The 22165-nt window shown below is 39.8% G+C and overlaps 3 protein-coding genes across 6 annotated transcripts; all 3 read right to left on the bottom strand.

The window, feature by feature from the left end:
* Positions 1-474: 474 nt before the first annotated feature.
* LOC119886229 (rho-related GTP-binding protein RhoA-B-like) lies at positions 475-5304 on the bottom strand. The gene is made up of 5 exons (XM_038696819.1): positions 5175-5304; positions 4034-4191; positions 2147-2267; positions 1310-1440; positions 475-1223 (listed from the first exon to the last, which is right to left on the bottom strand). Exons 2-5 carry the CDS (start codon positions 4187-4189, stop codon positions 1050-1052), a joined length of 582 nt encoding a protein of 193 aa, XP_038552747.1. The 5' UTR covers positions 4190-4191; positions 5175-5304; the 3' UTR covers positions 475-1049.
* A 521-nt stretch (positions 5305-5825) lies between these two features.
* Positions 5826-8481, bottom strand: LOC119886225 (cytokine-inducible SH2-containing protein-like). Of its 2 annotated transcripts, none has more exons than XM_038696814.1 (3): positions 8113-8481; positions 7538-7709; positions 5826-7388 (listed from the first exon to the last, which is right to left on the bottom strand). In XM_038696814.1, the coding sequence occupies exons 2-3, from the start codon at positions 7674-7676 to the stop codon at positions 6883-6885; spliced, it is 645 nt and encodes a 214-aa protein (XP_038552742.1). In that variant the 5' UTR covers positions 7677-7709; positions 8113-8481; the 3' UTR covers positions 5826-6882. The 2 variants fall into 2 exon arrangements, with proteins under 2 accessions (XP_038552742.1, XP_038552741.1); XM_038696813.1 differs by having other exon boundaries at positions 7538-7694; positions 8113-8446.
* Positions 8482-9993: 1512 nt separating this feature from the next.
* On the bottom strand, positions 9994-21962 carry LOC119886215 (WD repeat-containing protein 82-like). 3 transcript variants are annotated; one of them, XM_038696801.1, is made up of 17 exons: positions 21391-21962; positions 21068-21168; positions 20883-20949; positions 20310-20409; positions 18923-19039; positions 18663-18818; positions 18495-18564; positions 18277-18419; positions 14610-14783; positions 13599-13694; positions 13410-13514; positions 13296-13310; positions 13159-13200; positions 12921-13046; positions 12587-12737; positions 11758-11879; positions 11175-11614 (listed from the first exon to the last, which is right to left on the bottom strand). In XM_038696801.1, exons 1-17 carry the CDS (start codon positions 21549-21551, stop codon positions 11447-11449), a joined length of 1914 nt encoding a protein of 637 aa, XP_038552729.1. In that variant the 5' UTR covers positions 21552-21962; the 3' UTR covers positions 11175-11446. The 3 variants fall into 3 exon arrangements, with proteins under 3 accessions (XP_038552726.1, XP_038552729.1, XP_038552727.1); XM_038696798.1 differs by lacking the exons at positions 18277-18419; positions 18495-18564; positions 18663-18818; ... (3 more) ...; positions 21068-21168; positions 21391-21962 and adding exons at positions 14885-14962; positions 16078-16321 and having other exon boundaries at positions 9994-11614; positions 14610-14788; XM_038696799.1 differs by lacking the exons at positions 11175-11614; positions 11758-11879; positions 12587-12737; ... (4 more) ...; positions 13599-13694; positions 14610-14783 and adding an exon at positions 17775-18179 and having other exon boundaries at positions 21391-21848.
* Between the last annotated feature and the right edge of the window lie 203 nt (positions 21963-22165).

The following is a 22165-nucleotide window of genomic DNA, read 5'->3' as shown; positions in this document are numbered from 1 at the left end:
GGAGGTAATTTAGAAACTGCCACCATCAGCTTGTCCACCAGAGAACAATGGCAAGTTTTTCAACTGTCTAGCTCAGTATACATCTCTTTTTTTTTTTTTTTTTTAATGAACACACTTAAGGGATCTTTAGCAAAAATAGCAGCGAAAACACAGCAGTTTAATCAGATTAACTTTCAAATAGTGATCTTAATCTCCCCTTTTTCAGGCTGTGTTGATAAGATAACCAGAGTGGCGTGCGTTAATCTATAATTACATTTGCGGCATTTAACTGACACTGTGGCTGATTATGAAAAGCTCAAGTGTAGTGACTTAGATGCATATGCAAAATGGTCATTGTCAAATTGGCTGTGCATGCTGAAAACATTTTCTCCTTGGAACCAAGTTCCCTCGAAAGCTGCTTCAAATCTTTATTCTGTATCTAAGATGGACTGTGACTCACTGGGTGTCTGTGTTTCAAGCAAGTGATACAAATGATCAAGATTCTTACAAAGTAATTTATTACACAAAACACTAAGTTTCCTTTTGCGTTTTAACAAAATGAGTTTCCAGTCTCATTGTGCATGTGACCATAATGCACGTAGGATTTGTACATGAAGCACACAAACAAATTTCAGCTTCATGTGCGCATCTGTTGAAATAATTAAAGGACTAAGGGTCACAGTGTACAGGTACTTCACCCTAGTTGGCTGTGGAAACATTCCTCAGATCAGCAGGCAGGGCTGAAGCACTTAACTGTAGTTGGCAGGTAGGATAAAACAGGTCCCCTGGGCTGACCTCTTACATTACATAGTACATGTTGATAAAGGAGGTTTCATTATGGCAAATTTACTCGCGTTAAAGTACAAAAAAGTATTTTCCATAACCTCAAAATTGAATACTGACAGAACCTGACTACTTTTGCTTAAGACAAAAAAAGTAAAAGCATTACACCTTTAGTAAAAACTGGGGAGAACAGTCTTTTGTGTGGGTGTGTTTGGGGGTAGGTTTGACCTAAAGCTCCTTCTTCTCCTCCCCACCCCCCCCGTAGGAAGCAGTCCTCGTGCCCCCGTTTACAGTAGGACACATTTATTGTTCTTCTTTCCCCGCCTGGCTTGTAGTGCAGCCCTGGTGGCCATCTCGAACACTTCCCTTACACCATCCTTTGTTTTTGCAGAGCACTCCATGTATCCAAAGGCACTGATCCGGTTAGCCATGTCCCGTCCATCCTCTGGTTTCACGGGCTCCTAAAGAGAAAGTCAGGAGAAGTTTTAGGAAACAGGCATCTGCAACCAGGAGGCTGCTGACGTGTTTGTGTGCGTTTTGAAATTACCTGTTTCATTTTGGCGAGCTCCCTACGAGTGTGCTCGTCATTACGCAAGTCCTTTTTATTTCCCACCAGTATAATGGGAACATTGGGGCAAAAGTGTTTCACCTCAGGAGTCCACTTCTCAGGGATGTTCTCTAAATAAGGGGATACAAGGCAACGTTGGTCATAAAAGAGACACAGCTGCTTTTAGGTGAGACGAATCAAACAAGAGCAGAAAATTGCATATCAGAAGCAGAAATGTCTCGATGTTGTGCAGGTTCCTTGCAAATTTCATATTTAGATAGAGGGCTTAACGATGCATCAAAATGTTTTTAAAATCGCAATATGGCCTAGAGCACTATAAGTTAAAAAAGGTGATTATGTCAAATTAACATTTTAAATTAAATATTTCCGTGCTTCAGAGTGAAAATGATCATTCAACCTAATATCAGAATTGCAATATCAGTCAATATAATGACAATTAGATATTTTTTCAATATTGTTCAGCCCTGATTGGAGAAATGCCTTGATATGTGTGTTTGTGCAGTTATGATCTGCAGTGGTGATCAAACACATGATACATGATGTGATACAACAACCAGAGGAATGTGATAAAATGTTTCCCCATGTCTAACAGATGTTTAACTATTTTGTTTGTGGCTGTTTTTTTACATAACACGATTAGAACTGTTTTAAAATCTCAAACCGGTCGATGAACTTCCCTTCTGTTCATTTAACACAATACCAGTTAATTGAAACTACACATGGACCTGTGTTTTCCCTCTAGACTCTATAAATCATCCTTCTGCCTGAACTTTTGCTGGCATTTAGATGAAATGTCGGCTCTGCGTTTCAACTTACCAAGACTGTCGGGGCTGTCGATGGAGAAGCACATGAGAATGACATCAGTGTCTGGATAGGAGAGCGGGCGCAGTCGGTCATAGTCCTCTTGACCTGCTGTATCCCAGAGAGCGAGCTCGACCTGCCATAAGAGTTAACAGGTTGTCAACCACATGAAGCCAAAACATGTTCAGGGTGCTTCAGGTCTATAGAGGTTTGACACTTTACTGACCCGGTGAGTGCATACAAACCAATATCATGTATTCAGAACTCTGTACTCATGTAGTACACTACTACTGATATGTGTGAATAAAAACCACATCCCACTTACAGTGACACCGATTTACTATTTTACATGAAACACCACCATAGCGATTTTAGCTAAGACTGCGTGGTCTCTCAGCAATAACTGACTGTAATTTCTGCATCTATAAAATTAGGCGCATTGCATTGTGGAATTGCAGCTTACATCATGTGGATACTACACTTTATCGTCCCACTGTGGGAATTTTAAAAGGCACTACATATTGCATTGGTTTCACACAAATATAATGGTGGACAGTGAATAAAATGCAATATACAGTGATCAACCACTTGGGAAAGAATCATTCCTATACAAATGCTGTTTAAATAATTTGCTTATAGTAATCAAGTAGTCCGTGTTTATTTTGTGTATTTTCTTAAATGACAACATTGGGCAAATATCTGAACACTGAACACATTTATTTTAAAACTCTGCTACCAGTTGGGCATTGATAGCCTACAGTTTATTTTTAGGCCTGTTAAAAATGTAGAAATGCACTGAAACCACCTTCAAGCTGTGACTTAGTCAGTTATTTGCATTACTGATGTTACCGTATTTGTAAACAGCACAATACTGTTTTAGGCTATAGCGTGATTATAACTTGAACTACAGTAAGTTATATTTTATATATCGTATTGTATTACTGTATAGTGTATTTGAATAAATGAAGTAAAACAGTCACTAAACTTCAGTAAATAGCAAAGCTGTCCATTTTGTTACTTTATATTCATGTATTAAATATACAGATGTAAATTTGATGGTAATCTGCATGAAAAATTAAAAAGAAAAAAAAAAGAATTTGACTGTGACAATCATCCACTTATAGTGATCAATTTGACCTGGACAGCCTTCTCAGCCAGAGAGAGCAGAGCAGATTAGATTCATTTGTGTGATTCCTACTTATTTAGGTCTTCTTTAAAACACAACAAGGAACCATTTTATTTGACAGTTTATTCAAGTAAGACCAATACATGCTTTGTTAAAAACTCATATCCTCAACAAGTCTTTCATCAGTCCACACCCTGAAGTTGAGAACTTTTTTTAGTATTAACAACACATGACATCACACACAACCTGGGGTGTAGCCTAGAAAGCGTGCTTAGTGAAAGAGTTTCAGAACTAGAAAGAGGGCAACTTAAACTCTGCTCGCTGGCAGTTTTCTTCAAACAACAACAAAGTTTCTTTGAACATAGTTTTTGACTTTACATTCAAAGTCCACTGCACCACTCAACTCAGAACAAAACACCCTTTTTTTTAAATGTGACACAAGACGGCGGTCAGTTCGTTCGAGTTCTACTAAAATGTTTATCGCACATACTGTGTAATCTCTAAAAATCTGTATAAAGTTTTAGACATGTAGGATTAATGAATATTTAATCATTCACGATGTGAGTGGTTGCACTGTTGGAACATAATTATTACAATACTGGACTAATATAAACTCAAGACTTGTCCATCTCAGAGATCAGTGGGCTTAGACTTTTTTAAACCTGCTTTCTGGAAAAGACCCCTGTACCACTGATGGTGATAGAGTGTGGAAGGCAAATATACCTTGCTGATGCGGATTCTGGTCTGAAATAGTGCAAGAGCAAAATTACTCGTACCTGTTTGCTATCGACTTCAATGTCAGCAACGTAGTTCTCAAACACTGTTGGCACATAGACCTCTGGAAACTGGTCCTTGCTGAACACAATGAGCAGACAGGTCTTCCCACAGGCTCCATCTCCTACTATGACCAGCTTTTTCCTGATTGCTGCCATAGCTGCAGACAAGGGACAGAAAACTGAGGTTACGACATGAAAACACTTTATAACAGGATAAGGCCATTTTATTGCGTCCGCATTAAGCAACTACCGCAGTACGCCGGTGAGAAACGATGAGCAGCCAGCCACCTTCAGCTGTGTTTACACAGCGCCAAACCAACACCCGAGGCTAACTATTTAGCTTCATGTGGCAGCAACAACATTACGGCTGGTTTTAGTCCGTCAATCAACTGTACCGGAGGTTTTTAATACAAGGAAAGGCACGCAGACAGGATAAAATGTTGAGCGCCCACGCCTCTTTTGTTGACTTTGGCTTGAAATGTTAGACTAGGAACCCGCTCCCTTTATGATACATTTCCGCTCCAGTGTTTCTGACCCGGCATCAAGCTCGGTACATTATTCAGTTTATACATTAGTCCCACACCAACCTTACAGCACTCAATAAACTAAGCCAAACACTAACTTGATGATAGCTGGTACCAACACATCACTGGGAACTACCGCAGTGTAGGCTGGCCTAAATTTAAGTTGGCGAGGAGCTTCTGTTTACTAAAGACTTGACGCTGGCGACTGTTGGCTAACTTAACCTGCTAGCGGTAGCCGGATGTGTAACGTTAACTAGCTAACGTTAGTGCGCTAAATTTACATTTATGTTATTATTGAAAGGTGGTGCTGGATACATGTGCGATATTTATGATATAACGTATCTAGTGCCATAACACTGTGTGTGTTTCCTTATTAAATACTCAGAAAAACTCGCCTTTTCCTTTGAGTCACAAACCGGTAAATACAGCTAGCTAGCTAGCCAGGCTCCGGGTAGCATAGTGGAGGTCAATGCGACTTTATCGGTCCGTTAGCTAGCTGGCTAGCGTCGGAAAAATATCCGAAGAAAATGTAGGTTAACCGAATGTATATAGGGATACTGTTTCCAAAACAACATACTGACAATGTAGTGAAGCTCGTGTAAATATCACCTGCTTACCTAGTGACTGGTTTAAAATCTATCCAAGTGATTTCCTAGTTAAGGTTGGTGCTTTGTTGGCCTCCGTCTCTGCTGCTGCTGCCTGACTGCTGGAGGATTAACAGGAGGGAAGTGAGGGGGTGGGGAGAGCATAACAATACACTACTTTACACACAGCAAAAATAAAATTTATTACTGTAATACATTATGATGGCGCTCATTATTTATTATTGTTGTTGTTGTTGTTAGTATTTATATAATAATGATCAAATTTGAGTAGCTATTGTTCCAATATTGCAGACTTTAACACACTCATGGTAAATGTTTATGTATTTTGTCTTACACAGAAACCTCTGTGCTTTTATGGTCTTGATAGAGTTTGTAACGAGAAAATCGTTTTGACGATGCTGGGCACTTAAATGCAGAGTGAAATTTTTAAAAAACATTTCAGACTGATGGGTTGAGAAGGAGTAAGTACAGAGGGATATAGTATTTTCTCAGTTGGTGCAACAGTGTATTAATAACCGCAGCTCTTACTCTAATCCTGATAAGAGGCTTTCTCAGCACTGCTCACTTCCACCTCTTGGAAACCTGTTTCCATGAAAACAGTAATACTAATACCTCACATTCAAGTGGCCAGTGGTTCAACAGTGAAAAACCCCCAACCCCAAATCATTTGTGAGGTTTATTTCTCTGAAATCCACATGCATGTATGCTCATCTTCTGAGAATAAACCCAGTTTGTAAACAGATGTCCTTTAATAGCTAACACCAGTTTTCCACAAACAGACTTTGACATTCATGCTGAAATGATTTTCTTCAAATGGAAGATGCCCAATTTAAGAAAATGTTTAGGCACATAAAAGAAAACCAATATACACACTGTACCCTGTTTTTTTTATTATAGCCTTTAAAATTACTTGTCAACCACCTCTGGCCATTAATAATACTGTGATCGGATTTGACAAATAAAACCCAGGGATGCAGAAAGAAGTCATTACAGTGAGACCCAGCAGGGAACGAAACTCAGTTGAATTTTGTGAGAAAGAATGATCAAAGCACATGCTGTATCAAGATAGCTACAACACTCAGCATGATAAGACATGTTTAAGAGATTTTGTGATGACCATAATGGTTCCCAAAAAGTTGCAAGTGTCACATGAGATCACTGTTGGCTCAGCCATGGTTCATCAGGTTCATTGATTTCACAGAGAGTGAATAAACATCGCTTTGTTCAGCACTCTTTGCAAACCTCAGGTCCTATAGCGCCCGCACAATGAGCTTCAAAGCAGAGGCAAACAGAGATCCCAAGATGAAAATCCAAATCCATAGCAAACAGTGGTTGCTTTTATTGTTGATCAGTTTGGGCTGCTTTGTGCCTAAAAGCTCTACGACTCACTTCTTACTGGCGGGAAATGGAGAAAAAAAAGTACATATTGGCGTTGTAGACATAAAATGAATGTACAGTAGCTGAAACAAACATATACAAATAATAAAAATGTAATTACGGAACATCAGTACTTTAGTGTGCCTTAGCTCATTCATGAGCAGCGAGGTGACACTGAGGTTTATTGTTTTTGAAAGCGTTTCGATATTCTCCCTCTGGGACGTTCTCTGTTGCCTGGGGGGGCAAACTGTCCCAGATTCACTGTGTGTGTGTGTATGTTCATGGAGTGTGACTCTGACCCATCCTCCTGCCTCGGTGTCCCATACCAGAGCGACAGAGACCCTCATATGTGGAAAGGGTAGTCCTGCAGGTAGCACAGCAGAAGCTTTGGGAGTGGCAGCTGGCTGTGGCAGCCCGTGCGTCTGTTGATGGCGAGGCGCGTCAGGTGCTGCAAAGAAGGGAAGGCCTGTGGTTTGTGCAGGGGGTCCGTCAGCTTCAGAGGCACTCCACTGTCCTTAGCTGTGTGCTTGGCAAGGTCAGCAGGCGTTTTGGGATGGATGTCATTAGATGGCTGGCCCCGTGGAGTGTGGCCCAAACCCATGTAGTTCTGTATGAGGCTGACAACATCTGGGAAGGACTGCAGGTGAGGCATGCTAGGGGAAATGGAGTCCAGCCAGAAAGAGCCCCTGCTGTACTCTATGCGCACACTGGTAGGTCCACAGCGGGTCTTCACCGACAGGGCCAGCATGTACCGAGGATGACTGCTGTCCCTCATGAGAAACGTGCCTTCGGGCTTTTTTAGGAGAGCTTCCCGAGCTTCACTCGCTGAGATGGAACCCCAGTACCAGCCTGCAGCCAGACAGATGGTTTGGTCAGTTTTTATTTTTATGAATGTAGTTTGTTACTGGATTGTGTTGGGGTTAGGTTTAATAAGTTAGTGCCCAAATGTATACCATAGGAAATTAATAATACAAAAATCAGCTAGAGTGCTGGTGTACCTGAGGTCTGTAGATATTGGAAGGTGGCGGTGATGCAGCGGAGGTCTTCTGCAGGGTCCCAGGGTGGAGAAGAAGGAAGTGGGCAGCATGAACCTCCTTGCTCCTCATGATGGAAAACAGTCACTGACCGGGCAACCATTTCTGACTGACAGCAGGCCTGTTGACATAAATGCTGGAGCATAAATAAAATAATAATTGACATAATTTAAGATCAACCAAGATTTTTGTGCGCTCATATTGCACAAACTCTCTCAAGTAAAGTAAGTTTCATCTCAGTTTTTAAATGTATGTTTTGGTTGCACAGTTTGATTTCAGATATAATCACAGTTAACGTCACAAAAAAAGTCATTTTCCAAAATGAGCTCACAAGCACAAAACCAACTAAACAAAAAAACTAGTCAAAAATAAAACAGCCAGAAACATACACAACACACAATTTAAAAAAATAAGTAATTAGCTCAAAGCCTAATACTTCTTGGGCAGTCATTATTTTATAAGCTACATAACCTAATTACATTATTTATATATCCATAACAAAATTAAACAGACTCAAAAGATTAACAAAATAACCTTACCTTAAATCAAGGGAAATCATATGGATCGCAACCAGTTTGGAATCCAGCAGTCGCTCACAGTAAATTATTAATTCTCATAGTTGCATAGTCTCGGATGATGGCGAAAAAAACATTCCTTGTAACTTTTAAAATCATAAAAAAAAAATAAGAAAACAGATGTGTGTTCCCGGTGGTGTGCTGTGAGAGTAAAGCGGAGTGTGAGCTCTTTATTCAGTAAACTGCAGGACAGAAAACAGCTCAGTTCAGTTTGGACTGACGGAGCTTCCAGGAATCGGTTTCCGAGAAAGGTTTTGTGTTTCAGCGCCCGCAGTGACAGACAGGCGGCTGCCAGAAGCGCCACTGCGCTCTGTCAGTACGCACGACACAGACACGCACCACTTCCTGTACACATTTCAAAATAATATGTATGGCTGTTTCTCTTAATTGGCAACTTGGTGAACAAAAGCTGAAAGGTCATGCCTTATACAACAGGAGTACAGGCGATAAAGCCTAAGCATCCTAACCCTGATATGGGAAATAATTTTACAGTTTACAGAATACTAGACATAGGCTACTGAAGCCATGAGCAGGGGTGTAGGAGTGGGGGCCCAGAATGATCCTTGAATTAATAGCCATGGATGCAGGGAGGGGCCCACAGAGAATGGCTTTGTACACGGTCCAGAATTTTGAGATTAAAACTGCTGCACTCAAATGACAAGAAAATGCAATGAGCCCGGCTATTGTAAAACAAAAAAGCATGACGACACATTTTACAACAATGAGCTGAGTTTTAAAACTTTATTGGTTTATTTCACAATTTCATGGTTATGGTCTGTATGGTCATATACACTCAGGAGCCAGCTTATTAGGTACACCTAGTTATAACTAATGCAGTCTAATACAACAGTTCTGCAGTAAATACTCCCTTCACATAGTTTGAGTTGAAACTGTTTTAGTGAGAAGTGTTTTGCATTCTATAGAAAATAATTTAGTTATTTAGCCTGCCCTCCTTGATATAAATGGGGGAACAAATATGATACAACTGAACAGACTGCTGTTTACATTTGTTTATTTTTTATTTTATTTTACATTTTATTTTGTTTATTATGTTCCCTCAATCCCGTTGTTCTTTCTACACTGACTGTGTTCAACCTTTTATGTTGAAGGCAAATAGCAGTACTTCCGGTAATGTTTGCGTTACCTCTGGTGGCAATTTGACGGTAGCAACGCGTTTAATGCTGCATTTGCGTCCATTGGTACGTCATAATTGTATTACACAATGTAAAGCGTGTATGGTTTCAACATTACAACGCCAGGACTTCTGACTTTAGGCTATATAAAATAGGTTAGGCCACTGTATAGCAAAGCAAAACCTGTAATATATTAACATCCAGTCAGTCGTTCCCCATCATGCTTTGAACAACAGCTTTTTAGCCAGCTATGTCTTGTTATAACATCATGAAGAAATATTACTACCTGTGTGGTGCAGATGGTTGATTTGTTTTCCTGGAAATTAACTGAGTCAGGTCATGACAGAAGTCAGGATGTCTTCACAAAGCCAGGGTTCATCGTCACCCAACCAACAGTTCCAATGTACAAAGATAATGGCCATCTAAAAGCTGCCATTTAGCTCTGAACTGTGTTTCCAGGAAAAAATGACACATCAACCATCTTTTCTCCCTGTTAAAGCAGCAGAACTGCACAGCTGAAGGCTTCTGAGTAGAGAGCCTTCCTGGAAAACACACACAACAAATTGACCTCTACTGCTGTGCTGTGATCCCTGCTGCTTGGCCTGAATGGCCATAGGATATCTCACACACACACACACACACACACACACACACAGTGAGAGACATAGAGAGAGAAATAAAGACACAAATAAAAATAAAGAAAATCTTTTATTGTAGGTCATGTAAAACAACAGCCTTCAGTTGAGTATAGTCAAACCCTGCTTAGGTGACTAAAGAAGGCAACTGTACATGTGATGTGGATGAATTTGCATGTGTTGAAGAGGGAACCATGGGCACAGCATAGGCTGCCCATACCTAAGCAATGTAAAGGAGAATCAATCCCAAAGCAGGAATTTCATAGCCATTTCCCAAATGGCTATAAAAAAGCTGGATCAACATTAGTGAAGCGATCAAAAGAAATTAAGCAGCTACAATAATTTCCTTAAGTGGAGTGCACATACATAAAAAGGCAAATCAGATTGGAAAAGTTACCCTCAACTTAACAGAAATATAAAAAACATTTTAAGCCTTTAAAATCCAGTTTTTATCCGAACTATCCCGCTGGCTGCCTGGCAACCTCAGTGACGAACAAACACAAGGAATTCACTGCCTCCAGCCGAAAAGGTGTCTGGCTCATAAACACCCATAACACTTTAAGTTGTTGTTTTCACACTTGTATGGATTGAACAAATGAGAATGTGTTAATCTGTGAGCTTTAGAGTTGCTGGTAGGTTGATTTTGTTACCTTTGGACAAAGCTAACTGTTTGCCCCTGTTTCCAGTCTTTATGCTAAGCTAAGCCAAGCTAATCACCTGCTGGCTGTAGCTTCATATTTAACATGCAGACATGAGAGTGGTAACTCTCAGCAAGACCCAAATGTCATATTCCACACTGTCAGACAGACAGTATCATATTCATTGTGTATCAGCTTGTTCAAACTCTTTTTTGAAACTATATTCATGTTTACAGAGTCATATTCAAACCTTACACTCTTAGACTGTTTTTCACCATTAGATGAAATGGAAATATTCTAAATGTTTTGTGCATCATTTTATACACTTTCCCCCAAAGTTCAGCCTTACATATTTGGTATCTATGAAAAGCTTTGGATCTCCACAGCAAATGAAAAAATGAAAAACAAAAACGTTCTGTATGTTTGAAAAAACATTTGGCTAGACAATAGTTTGTACCGACTGACACACTGAGTAAACAGTGTACATTATAATTATCTGCAGTAGGCCTACCTCAAAATACTGACACTTAATCATGAATTTAAAATGTTTTCATGTACAATGACATTTTATTTGAATGAACCATAAGATAGTTACACTCAACCTACCAACAGTGCTCTTGTGAACAAAGCAGTCTACTTTTCAGGGAATTTAGAATCTGAACACTTTCAGAAAAATGTTTATATTTAGAAAATTTCTTTTGCCGCAGGAAAATGGATATGAAATCTGCTTTATGATGGATCTATTTGTTCCTTTTTTCAGTGTGAAATGTGCAGTATGCCAAAGTAAAAAGAAGAAATGGCTAGAAGCTAAACAGTCAAATAACAAGTCAATTCATAGATATCGTGTCGTTTGCTTGTGTACTTGTGTATAATGTCTCACGTGCGTGCATGCCTAACTGTCTTCCCCATTCTCCCCTTCACCCTTGATGAGGCGTTTATTGCCCCTCTTCCCTCCTGGTCCGCGGGGCTTGGCGAAGGCCTGCTTTAAGGTGTGCTCCATCGGGTGGACCTCCTCGTACAGAAAGTCTTCTGTCAGGCCGTCACCGTTGTCTATCTCCATCTATACACACAGAACTAAAACATTCATTATTACCGTAACAGTTTATACACACATTATGGCTTTGACCTTGTTTACATGTTATCGCTACAGTGATATATTACAGATTTGTTATTTTATTTGTGGGTGATTTGGTTGACCTGTACCTTTTTGGTGACCTCCAGCTGGTAGTCTCTCTCTACCTCATCCAGTAGCCTATTCTTACAGCTGGAATACAACATCCGTTCCTTGATACTACAGGTGTACCCAGGCATCGAATATATGAATACTGAAAGAGATATGAAGTTGTCACTTAAGCAGCTGATGTTTGATCATTCACTGGATCATTTCTGCTGTTAAAAGCTCTTTAAGCTTTGACACAAAAACCCTGGCTCAGACGCTAAAACTCACGATCACTCCTACTTTTTTAAACTACACACTACACCGGTTACATACACTACACTGGTTAGCATGTTAATAAACAGTTTACACAACCACGCATGCCAATATCTACTTTCTTTTTAGCTTTGTTTTGGTCTTCACCAACTCCTGAGGGAAATATGTGTCTTTTTAAATGATAAATGCTCCAATATGTTCACCAGGTAATTATTAACTTTTTCTGTCTGCTCTTTGGTGCTGGACAGGTAGTGTAGAGTGGGTCTATCAGAGCTTTTTCACTGACAACAGCTAACAGTTTACAGAATACTAGACATAGGCTACTGAAGCCATCCGCATGTTGCTGCTCAATACAAAGCTATGAGAGCAGGGAGAGTTCACGTTACACATAGTCATTTGAACCCATGTCAATAAATATAATGAACTGATTAATGCAGCTTAAAGCTTGGGGTTGGAACACTACATCGTGTCACCTGACAAGGAGGTGAAGTTATAGGAGATTCTAGGTGCAACATACCAAGAAAAAAAAGTATATAATAAAAAGAAATTCTATTATCTTTAAATATTTGAACTTGACCAACAGTGAGAATGTGAACTGACCCAGTGCCTCCTGCCGCTGGCCCTGGTGGGAATGTCTGAAGATGAAGAAGTGGTATCTGGGGGAATCTGTAGGAATCCTGTAGGGAAGCTCATGGGTCTCTGTAGGTTTGGTGTGAACCAGCTCAATGGTCTCTTTCTCTACATCCAGCCGCTGCAACACAACATACACAAACAAGCTTTCTTCAGGGGTTAAGTCATGCACAGACAATTTAACTGACAAACACTGATACACAGCTTGTTTCAAAAATAGATCCTGACAGCAATTACTTTTTTTAAATATGTCACATGTTGCACGCTATGTAATTAGTAATAGTAGTTTTCTGTTCGGGCTCACTAGCTGTATGTAGTTGATGCGTCTCTGCTTGAGTTGCTGCAGAGCTCGTTTGGCCTCTTCTTGTAAAGGGAATGCAAGACCTTGAAGAGTCTGTGCCCTTTTGTCTATGCCAAACTCCATTGTAACCTGCAGAATAAAAAAAAAAAACAATAAACAAAACTTAGAAGCCTCAATGTAGACATGTCCGAACGAACACATGACTGAAATTTAAATGGCAGTCAAACATATTGTAACAAACCCTTGCACGTGCTGTTGGAGTCCCAATTCGTCTGCGTTCATCCTGTGGACATAAGAGACACTTTTTTAAAATCTGTCCTCCTCTCTCTTCTCCAGGCATACCCAGTTGAATTTGTATTAGGAGGAAATTCTACATACCCATACAACCTTCTCCTGCAGGAAAACACATAGGATGAGTACACATAATGTACATAACACATTAAATGTGTGATGCATGTCATATTCAGACGGTTTCTGTTGTTTAAACTTTACCTCTGTGACTTTGATTCGTTGTAATTCCTGCTCAGCAGCTGTGAGTGGAGCTGGGGAGGAGCAGGAGGACATGTGCCGCAGGTATCCCTGGAAGCACAGGTCATCCTGCAAACATTCACACAAGCAGGCTGTTAATTTAATCACCTTGTTGAAGATTTGCTGATGTCGTGCTGGAAGGATTTTACTAACCTCCACTGTGCCAAACATTTCATCTTTAATGTGACCTCCTCCAAACTCCTTCTTCAGTGTGGCACGGGTGGCTGCGTACACCATCTTCAGTCTCACCTGACAGGTGCCGGGACAGACAGGAGGTTATTATGAATAATAATCATGTTTTTTTAATGGTTTCTGAGTTTGCAGAACTTGGGTATCTATAGTCTTCAAATTTTATTTTGGTTTTAACATTTGTGTATGCTGCATTGAGTGAAGGTTTGGTAGGGTCATTTGGCTGTTTGAGCTGAGTTTGACATTAGAAGGCTGTTTTTTTTACACTCGTCTGCTAAAGAGGGAAAGTTTCTCTGTGCTCCCCTTACATACACAAGACGTGTACGTTCAAAATGATTTAGTGATATCTGAACTGGCTTGGCCAGTGCCCTTTATCCAGACTGCAACTTCTGTGGCGTGATGTGGAAACCTGAAACTTCCAGGTCAAGTACTGAGAATGGACTTTTCAGTGAAGTAGGAGACATCTTGTGTCCAGAGGTTAAACTTCTGAATTTAACATTACTAACATGCTCATAGATTATTGGGTTTTCAACAAGGGAGAAGGACTATTTCAATTTTATATATAACTTTTTTTTTTGGGGGGGGGGGCAAATCAGACACAAAATATTTTTCAAAGCAGAGTAGAGTAGTGGTGTTTTGTATATGCTTTAGTTGAGTTTTTATATAGTTTCTGATCTGTTCGGTCATTTTTGGTTGGAAAGATTTAACTACTTAACACATGTTCAATGTGTTGAAGGCAGGTGTAATAAACAATAGATCATGGAGGCAAGTTTCATATTTTTTCAATTGTGGTTATTGTTACTATTTTACAACAATCTTAGCCTATGCCTGTGTTTACATTATTTTTGCCTTTGGACAAAATTTTGTTTTCGTTTTATTTTTAATTACAATCATTTTGGTTGCTGACTTTGAATGAATCTATTTGAAACTAAGGCTGATCAGTGACAACACGGCAATCAGCCGCTCTGGACGTACTGGTGATTGGTCAGGTGACCAGGCGATGAAGATCCACTCGTATCCTTGTGCGTTCCTGGAGTCCAGACGGTACAGGATGTAGCAGGGTTCCTGAGGCGTGAGCAGAGGAAGCAGGAACTGATCGTAGTCCTTGTCCCAGCTCTGCGCTGGCTCTCTGTATAAATCTAGCACCAGCTCCTCTGCAGGCAAAAAAATATGTATCATCAAATTCCTCTCAGGATTTAAGTCAACTGAAAATTCACTTGTGTCAAATACATTAAACATCTCATGTTTACCATTCCTTATGACTATCTTCATTATTCTGATGGCACCTCCCCTCGCTCGGGCCAGAAACTCTTTCAGCTCAGAGGTTGCTAAAGTAACCAGATATAAGAGAGACAAGTCAAAACTGAGGATGGGGTTGAAAGTAAGTGAGACAGAGTTGGGCAGGTAAGAAACTGAGACTCCACTTCAGGGAGAAAATTTGATCCGCTGCCAGATGGTCACACCATCACTTAAAGTGACTCAGACAGGCAACATATGTACCAAAAAAACACTGAGTAATCGAGTATGGGGGATAAAACAACCTCATGCATCTCCAATTTTCAAACCCATAGATGGAAGTTTGGTGCTGAAAACTACATTTAGCTTTTCATTGCGCTCTCTCCTTCTCTCTCACCATGGTTACCAAACACTGCAGTCTCATAAATGATGTAAGATCAGGTGAGAAAGGTGAGCGAGGTAGGCTACGCTTCTGCCAACCGTCCCCCTACGCTCCGATTTCCAAATGCCATCACACACGTACTCTATATATGTAGCTCGTAAACCAACCATAAATGCCTGTAGGTGCTAAATGTGATGATTACTGGTGTGAAAACATGGAAGACAGACATTTTAACTGTGAATCACTCGTAGGGCTACATAGGCTTTGTGGCCTTTACTCATCTGCCCCCTTGTGCAATTTTAGGCCTATTCTTGTTTACAATTAAACAGAAACACAGTTTTTGGTCATTTCTGCTTTTAATGTATGTTTTGCACATCTTTTCACCTTCTTGAATGTACTTAGTAGTTCTATGATTTATTTACTTATCTTTTGTTCAGTTTTGTTGTCATGTTTATAGCTATCTGCCCAAAAATGGTTCTAGGGACTATGTGTTTAAATGCTTTGAGAGTAATGACATGTATGTATACCTACACATACTTGGCCAATAAAGTTAATTCTGATTCTTTACAGTCCACAATTATTCATATCCACAACAGGTTTACAAAGTCAGTGAAGTTAAGGGACAGCTTTAAAATCTTAAAAGCCCTCTTTCTTTAGAGGATATCAGAGAATGTTATCAGTGAGATTGTGAGGATGTATGTAGCCTACAGCTTAAAAACTAAATTGACTTACACTTAAATTGAATTCGAAGACAACAATACTATTACACATAAACACACTGCTTTAAAAAAATAAAGTACAGTTTTCCTTTATAAAATGACATACCGTTAATTCCAGTTTGGTGTGACATCTTTTGGCAGTCACTTTTCACCGCTTCACACTCCTGTCATGCAAGGACCAGGTCCAGGTCTCTGTGTCCTCGCTCTTCTTGCTCGGCAGGTAGGCTGCCTCTACACTGATGGCAGACAGATGGACCCACACGCACCAGTGACATAAACGCTTCGAGGGTGACTCGGGAGATTCCTAACACTTGAAACACAATCTGCGGAACTGTGACTGATGAGTAATAACGTGCGTGTCAGTGGATATGCCACCCTAACCACTAATTTAAAACTCTTTGCGTATCGATGACCACAACTTTAAAGTCTCACTGGGGGAGCCTCTCCAGTCCTGAGCGTGTGTGTGTGTGTGGGGGGTGGGGGGCAGGCTATGTACAAATCCATCATGACATCAGTGGTCAGTAAAGTGTTTTTCAGATGCTGTCAGTGCACCGCATGTAACGGCATTTTATCACTCATTCGTAATTGCACGCGACTACATGATCTCATATTCCAGCTACCTGGCCGCAGAAATTTGACACCAAGCAACAATCTGAACTCTTCGTTTCAACTTTGTTCAATGGACCAAGAATAGGCGGGTTTCATGTATTTGTGGTCAGTACAGTTTGGTTGGCAAAGTTACCTTTAATAGTTAATGAAAAGAGCTCCAGATGACTTGTGTGTACACTAGAAGTGTTGGCCCCTGAACAGTCAGTATTAATGGATCCATTACTGACCACTGACAAAAAACACAAACTCATCAAGGTAACACACTCACACATAGGTTAGTACAAGGTATGCAGTATGTGCAGTAGGGGGTAGTGATGATGGTGAAAAAGGTGTAAGAATGTGAGTGCCAAATGCTTAAAACGATCACACCTTATTTCTCCATCTCTCCTTCCACAGGCTGAGGTAGGTGAGAGAAAGATAAGTGTGTACCTGTGAGGTTACCTGTGATGGGATCATCCATTATTCATTCAGTGGTGAGTACATAACCCAAGCATCTATACATTATTCAACACAACCCCCACCCCACCTACCCTTCTTCAGGAAGACACTTTATGTGCACAAAGAAAAACAATAAATAAATTTAAAAAACCCATTCATTAAATTGGTTAAAACTGCCTGCGCTTTTACTCACCCAGTAAAGTGAGCTCATGTATGTGTCAAATGTTGTGACAAACAATGATATACTCATTTTATAATAAATTTTAAAAAATTTAAAATCTATATTTACTATTTGAGGTTGTAGTTATTCAGACACAATGAGCAACTTCTGGCATATTAATAGATTATCAATCTGTCAATAACAGTATGTGTTTTTTGTAGAAATTAGGAAATTATATTAATAAATGTGCCCATTTCTTGGTATTGTATAAAGCTGAAAGAATCAACTGACAGAAAATTGATGATTTTGATTTGAAATTTTTCAAAAATGACTGTACCTAATAACATAACATGTAGTTACAGACTGTTGGTCAGACAAAACAAGCAATGGGAAGAAGTCATCTTGGGCTTTAGGAAATTGTGATTCACAATTTTCTCCATTTTCGCATTTTATAAACCAAACGATAAATCGAAAGAAAAAAAATACCTCAGATTAATCAATAATGAAAATAATCATCAGTTAGAGCCCTAGTACTGGTATATCAAGATTTATCTGATGCATGGTAAAAGTAAGGATGTCAAAAAAGAAAAGAAATGTTTTATTTTCATCTAAAACGGTTTATTATCAAATATTTAAAAACTGTAACTGAAAACTATTAATCAGTTACATTATACATAAAATTTCAAGACAAAGGGTAAAGTATTAATGTCATGAAATGTACCTGAATTGTGTAAAAACAACTCCTTTTAACATGAGGTATGTGTGTCACAGCTGCATTAACCTTTTTAAAAGTTTAAAAATACTGCAGGTAAAAAGTTTAACGTAACGTTGAAAAAAAAGAAAAGATAATTATTAATGCCAGGAGGTTCTTATCAGGCAAAGAAAGGCAGTCCAACACATGAAGGTATCCTACACCACTGCATACTCCGATGTGTTTCACAATGAGGAGTCACTCTGGCAACGTCCCTCTATGAGTCATCAACACACGGGAGCCAAAATGTCTGTTAAAATAAGAGAAGAAGAAATTACGAATGCACGCTCTGTTCATAGCAGACTGTCCAACAGCAGCTACTTTACATGAGATGTGTCTGATCTCACCATGTTCGTGCAGGCACTAGCAAACGTCATGTATCTGGGGTTAAACTGCAGAGTGTTGATGGGTCCTGGATGTTTCCCGTCCAGCACAGCCACCTTCATCCCACTCTCAGTGCTCCAAACATGGATTCTCCCGTCCTCTGAGCCTGCACAACAAGACACATCTCATCACAGATCTTCAGGAAGAGACCAACATATAAATCTGAGGTGTTTAGGCTCACCAATCATGACAAACTGTGAGTCAGGGGTGAAGCAGGCCTCCAGGGAGATGCCTTTACTGTTGTTGTAGCCCTTAAAATGAGCAAAGATAAGAAACACCTTTAAGTAATGGCACTAATATACAGACAGATGTATGTCAGTACGTTTGTGGCAACGTGTGCGTATCTTACAGAAAAAGTGTGCAACATAGATCCATTGAAAGCGTTCAGGACACGAATCATCCCTCCATTGGTGGATATGAGAATCTGTTTCCCATCGTTACTGAACTTGAGTCCAGTCCAGTCACAGACACGGTTAAACCTTGTTTCAAAGGAGGCAAAGGGACCCTTTCCACAGGAAGATGAATATGATACATTAAAATACAAAATAAAGTCAAAACAATGAAGGTCAACTCAACATACTCAAGTAAACACAGTCATTTGCATTTTACCTTGTCATAAGCACGGAGGTCGTATAATTTAATGGCCTGTGATTCCACTCCGGCAGCAAATATCAGCCCATCTGGGTCAAAGGAACATACAGGTTTCCCCAGTGGATTAGTCAAACCCTGAAAAACACAAATACATACAAAGAACAAGAGTGAGAAAGTGCAACAGGAAGTCTGGATATTTCCACCATACATCAACCTTCCTAATTAATGACATACTTTGTTTCAGGAAGAGCCCAGCCCCACCCTCCCCCATCATTCTGTGTGACTCCTTCCGCTTCCTGGGCACCATACATCTCCCAGCAGAGGATGTACTTCCTGTGGCATTTACATTTACATTTATTCATTTAGCTGACGCTTTTATCCAAAGCGACTTACAATGTCAGAGGTCGCACACCTCTGGAGCAACTAGGGGTTAAGTGTCTTGCTCAGAGACACATTGGTGGATGGGTCATAGTGGGGGATTGAACCCGGGTCTCTCTTATCCATTGTGCCATCTCCACCCCTATCAGTTCAGCCTGACAAAGACAATGATGGTGCACTTCTACACCGCTATCATTGAGTCCATCCTCACCTCCTTCATCACCATCTGGTACGCTGCTGCCACTGCCAGGGACAAAGGCAGGCTGCAGAGTATCATTCGCTCTGCAGAGAAGATATAGTGCAATCTTCCATCACTTAAGGATCTGTACGTCTCCAGGACTCTGAGGCGAGCAGGATAGATTGTAGCTGACCACTTCCACCCTGGACACAAACTGTTTCAGACTCTCCCCTTTGACAAGAGGCTGCGGTCAATCAGGACCAAAACCTCTCGCCACAAAAGCAGCTTCTTCCCATCTGCAACTAGCCTCATTAACAAGGCCCGGGTCCCCCACTGACACTCCCCCCTTTCAAATAATACAAATGTCTCTGCACATGTAAATATTATTTAATTTCATATCATGCACAAACCTGCCACTTTGCACATATTTTTATATTTTCAATTTATATATTTCGTTGCAATACATCTGCACAACATAAACCCAGAATGATCCACATGACTATTCCATATTTATATATTTCTACATTTATTTATGTCAGCTCTATGTTTGTCTACGTGTAGCACCTTATCACCAAAGCAAATTCCTTGTATATGTAAAACACTACTTGGCAATAAAGCTCCTTCTGATTCTCATTTAGTCTTTTATTATAGAACAATATTTTACAGCAGGGCTGAACAATTAATTGAAATCTTATTGAAATCGCAATATGTCCTACTGCAATTTTCAGATCACAGGAAGTGATATATTTGTTAAAGGCAAAATGTGTGTCAAAACACCATGTTAAATTAAAGTGCTGAGTAAGGGAACAGAGGAAGTGTCATTTTCCAGCCTTCTCACAGATCACTCACTTGACAGTTCGGAGAGCGCAGGTCCCAGATCCGGATCGTCTTATCCAACGAGCCTGAGATAAACGTTTCATCCACTGGTGACATGGAGAGAGCAACAACTCTGAAATAAAAAGTCACAGGAGAAACAAATGAGCTTTTGACATTTTAAGAATTCAACTTTATTTGTTTGTGTATTTGTAAAACATTTTGTGTAAATCCATTTTATATTTTTCCATATTTTTATCAGCACATTGGGATAAGATAAAAAACAGATAATGGATGGATTAGTATACATAACTTCAAAGATGAAGAGATTATAGAAAAGTACTTTAATAAAAAATTGTTTTATCTGGTTAAAGTGCAACTGGGCTCAAAAAATGCTCTCCAGGAAACAAGTGCTTAGAGAACAGTGTATATTGTTGAAAGTATGGTAGTAGTTTTCTGTCCAGCAAACACCAGAGAAGGGTTGTGTATATTTTGTTCTCTTTGTAGTTTCTTGGGTGGAAGTAGTCGACTTTTAAGGCTTACGTCAACAAACAATAAGCCACATTTGTATCCTTCCTTTGGATTAACCAGGTAGATGCTTTTACTCACCTTGCAGTGTGACCTGGGAAATATCGGATGTACTTGTTGTCGGTGAGCGAAAGGTATCGGATGGTATCTAAAAGAAACAAAACCACACTTTAGTTTAAAAAACTAAGTATAACACATGTATTTACATTCTATTTCATATTTTGTTTGGTGCTTTGTGCCAACAGCTGACGCTGCTGAGTTATTACCATCCAGTTTGTTGGAGCTGTAGACCACTGTCTGTGCATCTCCATGTGTGTACCGGATGAGGTCTACACCATACTTCTTGCTGAACAGGGTCCTTTTAGGTCTGAGAAAGGACAGAATATTAAAAACTGTCAATCATTTGATGACTTAATGTACGACAGAAAACAGATGCAATAATGTCATATGTAAAACACTTTCACAGGGACCAGTTTATGGAATTGGTGATTATTTTCATACATTATCATACACTTGAATTTGGGTTTACACATAAAGTTAATTACAGTTACCACGTATTATTTTATGTGTAATAATACTGGCCACTTACTTTCCTTCCCGGATGTCATATAACACAATGCAGTCGTCGTCGCTGCTTGATACTGCATTTTCTCCATTTGGACTGAAGTCCACACAGTTGACTTTCTGGGAATTTTCTCGAAATGTCCTGGCCACCCTGAAACTTCGTAACACGCTATCTGTGATCTTCATGTTTGCGGTGTTTTAAAAAAAAAAGTACTATGTGCCACCAAAAGGTGTCCCTTCTCATCAGCTCCCTCTGTTTATGGTTTAATGACGCTTACGAGTCATTTATGTTGTTTGTCTGGTCGAGCAATGCATGAAGAAACATAATTTAGGACCCTTGACGCGAAACAAATGCTTATATTTACAGAAAAACGACAACAACATCAACATGCAACCATACAGCAACTTGGAGGACGACGATACACTCGGCGTTGGTCTCAATATCTACCACGTGGGCGGTGTTCTCCAATCTCCATTACATTCAGTAGCTTTGACCAAAGTTCGGGCAGTGGCGGTATAATAAACGAGCACACCTATGGTCAGATGAAGGAAACACGACACACCACGACAGGAAATTGTTGCTCCATTCACAGTGTACTGTGTTATTTATGTACAACTGGTACAGAAGGTCAGACATTTGTTTCTTTCACTGCTTATTTTTTTGTGAAAGCGCATTTTATGTGAGCAAAACTTTCAGGTTATTTTATGTGATTTTTAATCCAGTCAGTAGTAACCACGAGTCCACAAATGGCCCTCATTTGACTAAACGAATGTCGGTTTATCCAAAATCACTTTTACAA

Source organism: Micropterus salmoides, unplaced genomic scaffold (assembly GCF_014851395.1).
Source record: "Micropterus salmoides isolate LMB-PRFRI ecotype aquatic unplaced genomic scaffold, ASM1485139v1 Ms_hic_scaffold_4, whole genome shotgun sequence".
NCBI classification, from domain to species: Eukaryota; Metazoa; Chordata; class Actinopteri; order Centrarchiformes; family Centrarchidae; genus Micropterus; species Micropterus salmoides.
The sequence above is the reverse complement of the archived record's forward strand: the minus strand, read 5'-3'. Positions and strand labels throughout refer to the sequence as shown.

What these genes read in the sequence shown, in the direction of transcription:
- LOC119886229 (XM_038696819.1), bottom strand. Translation starts at nt 4,189, where the DNA reads ATGGCAGCAATCAGGAAAAAGCTGGTCATAGTAGGAGATGGAGCCTGT. An exon ending in TTGAAGTCGATAGCAAACAG is followed by an intron (nt 2,268 to 4,033) that starts GTACGAGTAATT and finishes CTCTTATGGCAG; the next exon opens with GTCGAGCTCGCTCTCTGGGA. An exon ending in CGACAGCCCCGACAGTCTTG is followed by an intron (nt 1,441 to 2,146) that starts GTAAGTTGAAAC and finishes CCCCTTATTTAG; the next exon opens with AGAACATCCCTGAGAAGTGG.
- LOC119886215 (XM_038696801.1), bottom strand. Translation starts at nt 21,551, where the DNA reads ATGAAGATCACAGATAGCGTGTTACGAAGTTTCAGGGTGGCCAGGACA. An exon ending in TTCCCAGGTCACACTGCAAG is followed by an intron (nt 20,410 to 20,882) that starts GTGAGTAAAAGC and finishes TTTTTATTTCAG; the next exon opens with AGTTGTTGCTCTCTCCATGT. An exon ending in CTCACAGTTTGTCATGATTG is followed by an intron (nt 18,420 to 18,494) that starts GTGAGCCTAAAC and finishes CTTGTTGTGCAG; the next exon opens with GCTCAGAGGACGGGAGAATC.
- LOC119886225 (XM_038696814.1), bottom strand. Translation starts at nt 7,676, where the DNA reads ATGGTTGCCCGGTCAGTGACTGTTTTCCATCATGAGGAGCAAGGAGGT. An exon ending in CCAATATCTACAGACCTCAG is followed by an intron (nt 7,389 to 7,537) that starts GTACACCAGCAC and finishes GTCTGGCTGCAG; the next exon opens with GCTGGTACTGGGGTTCCATC.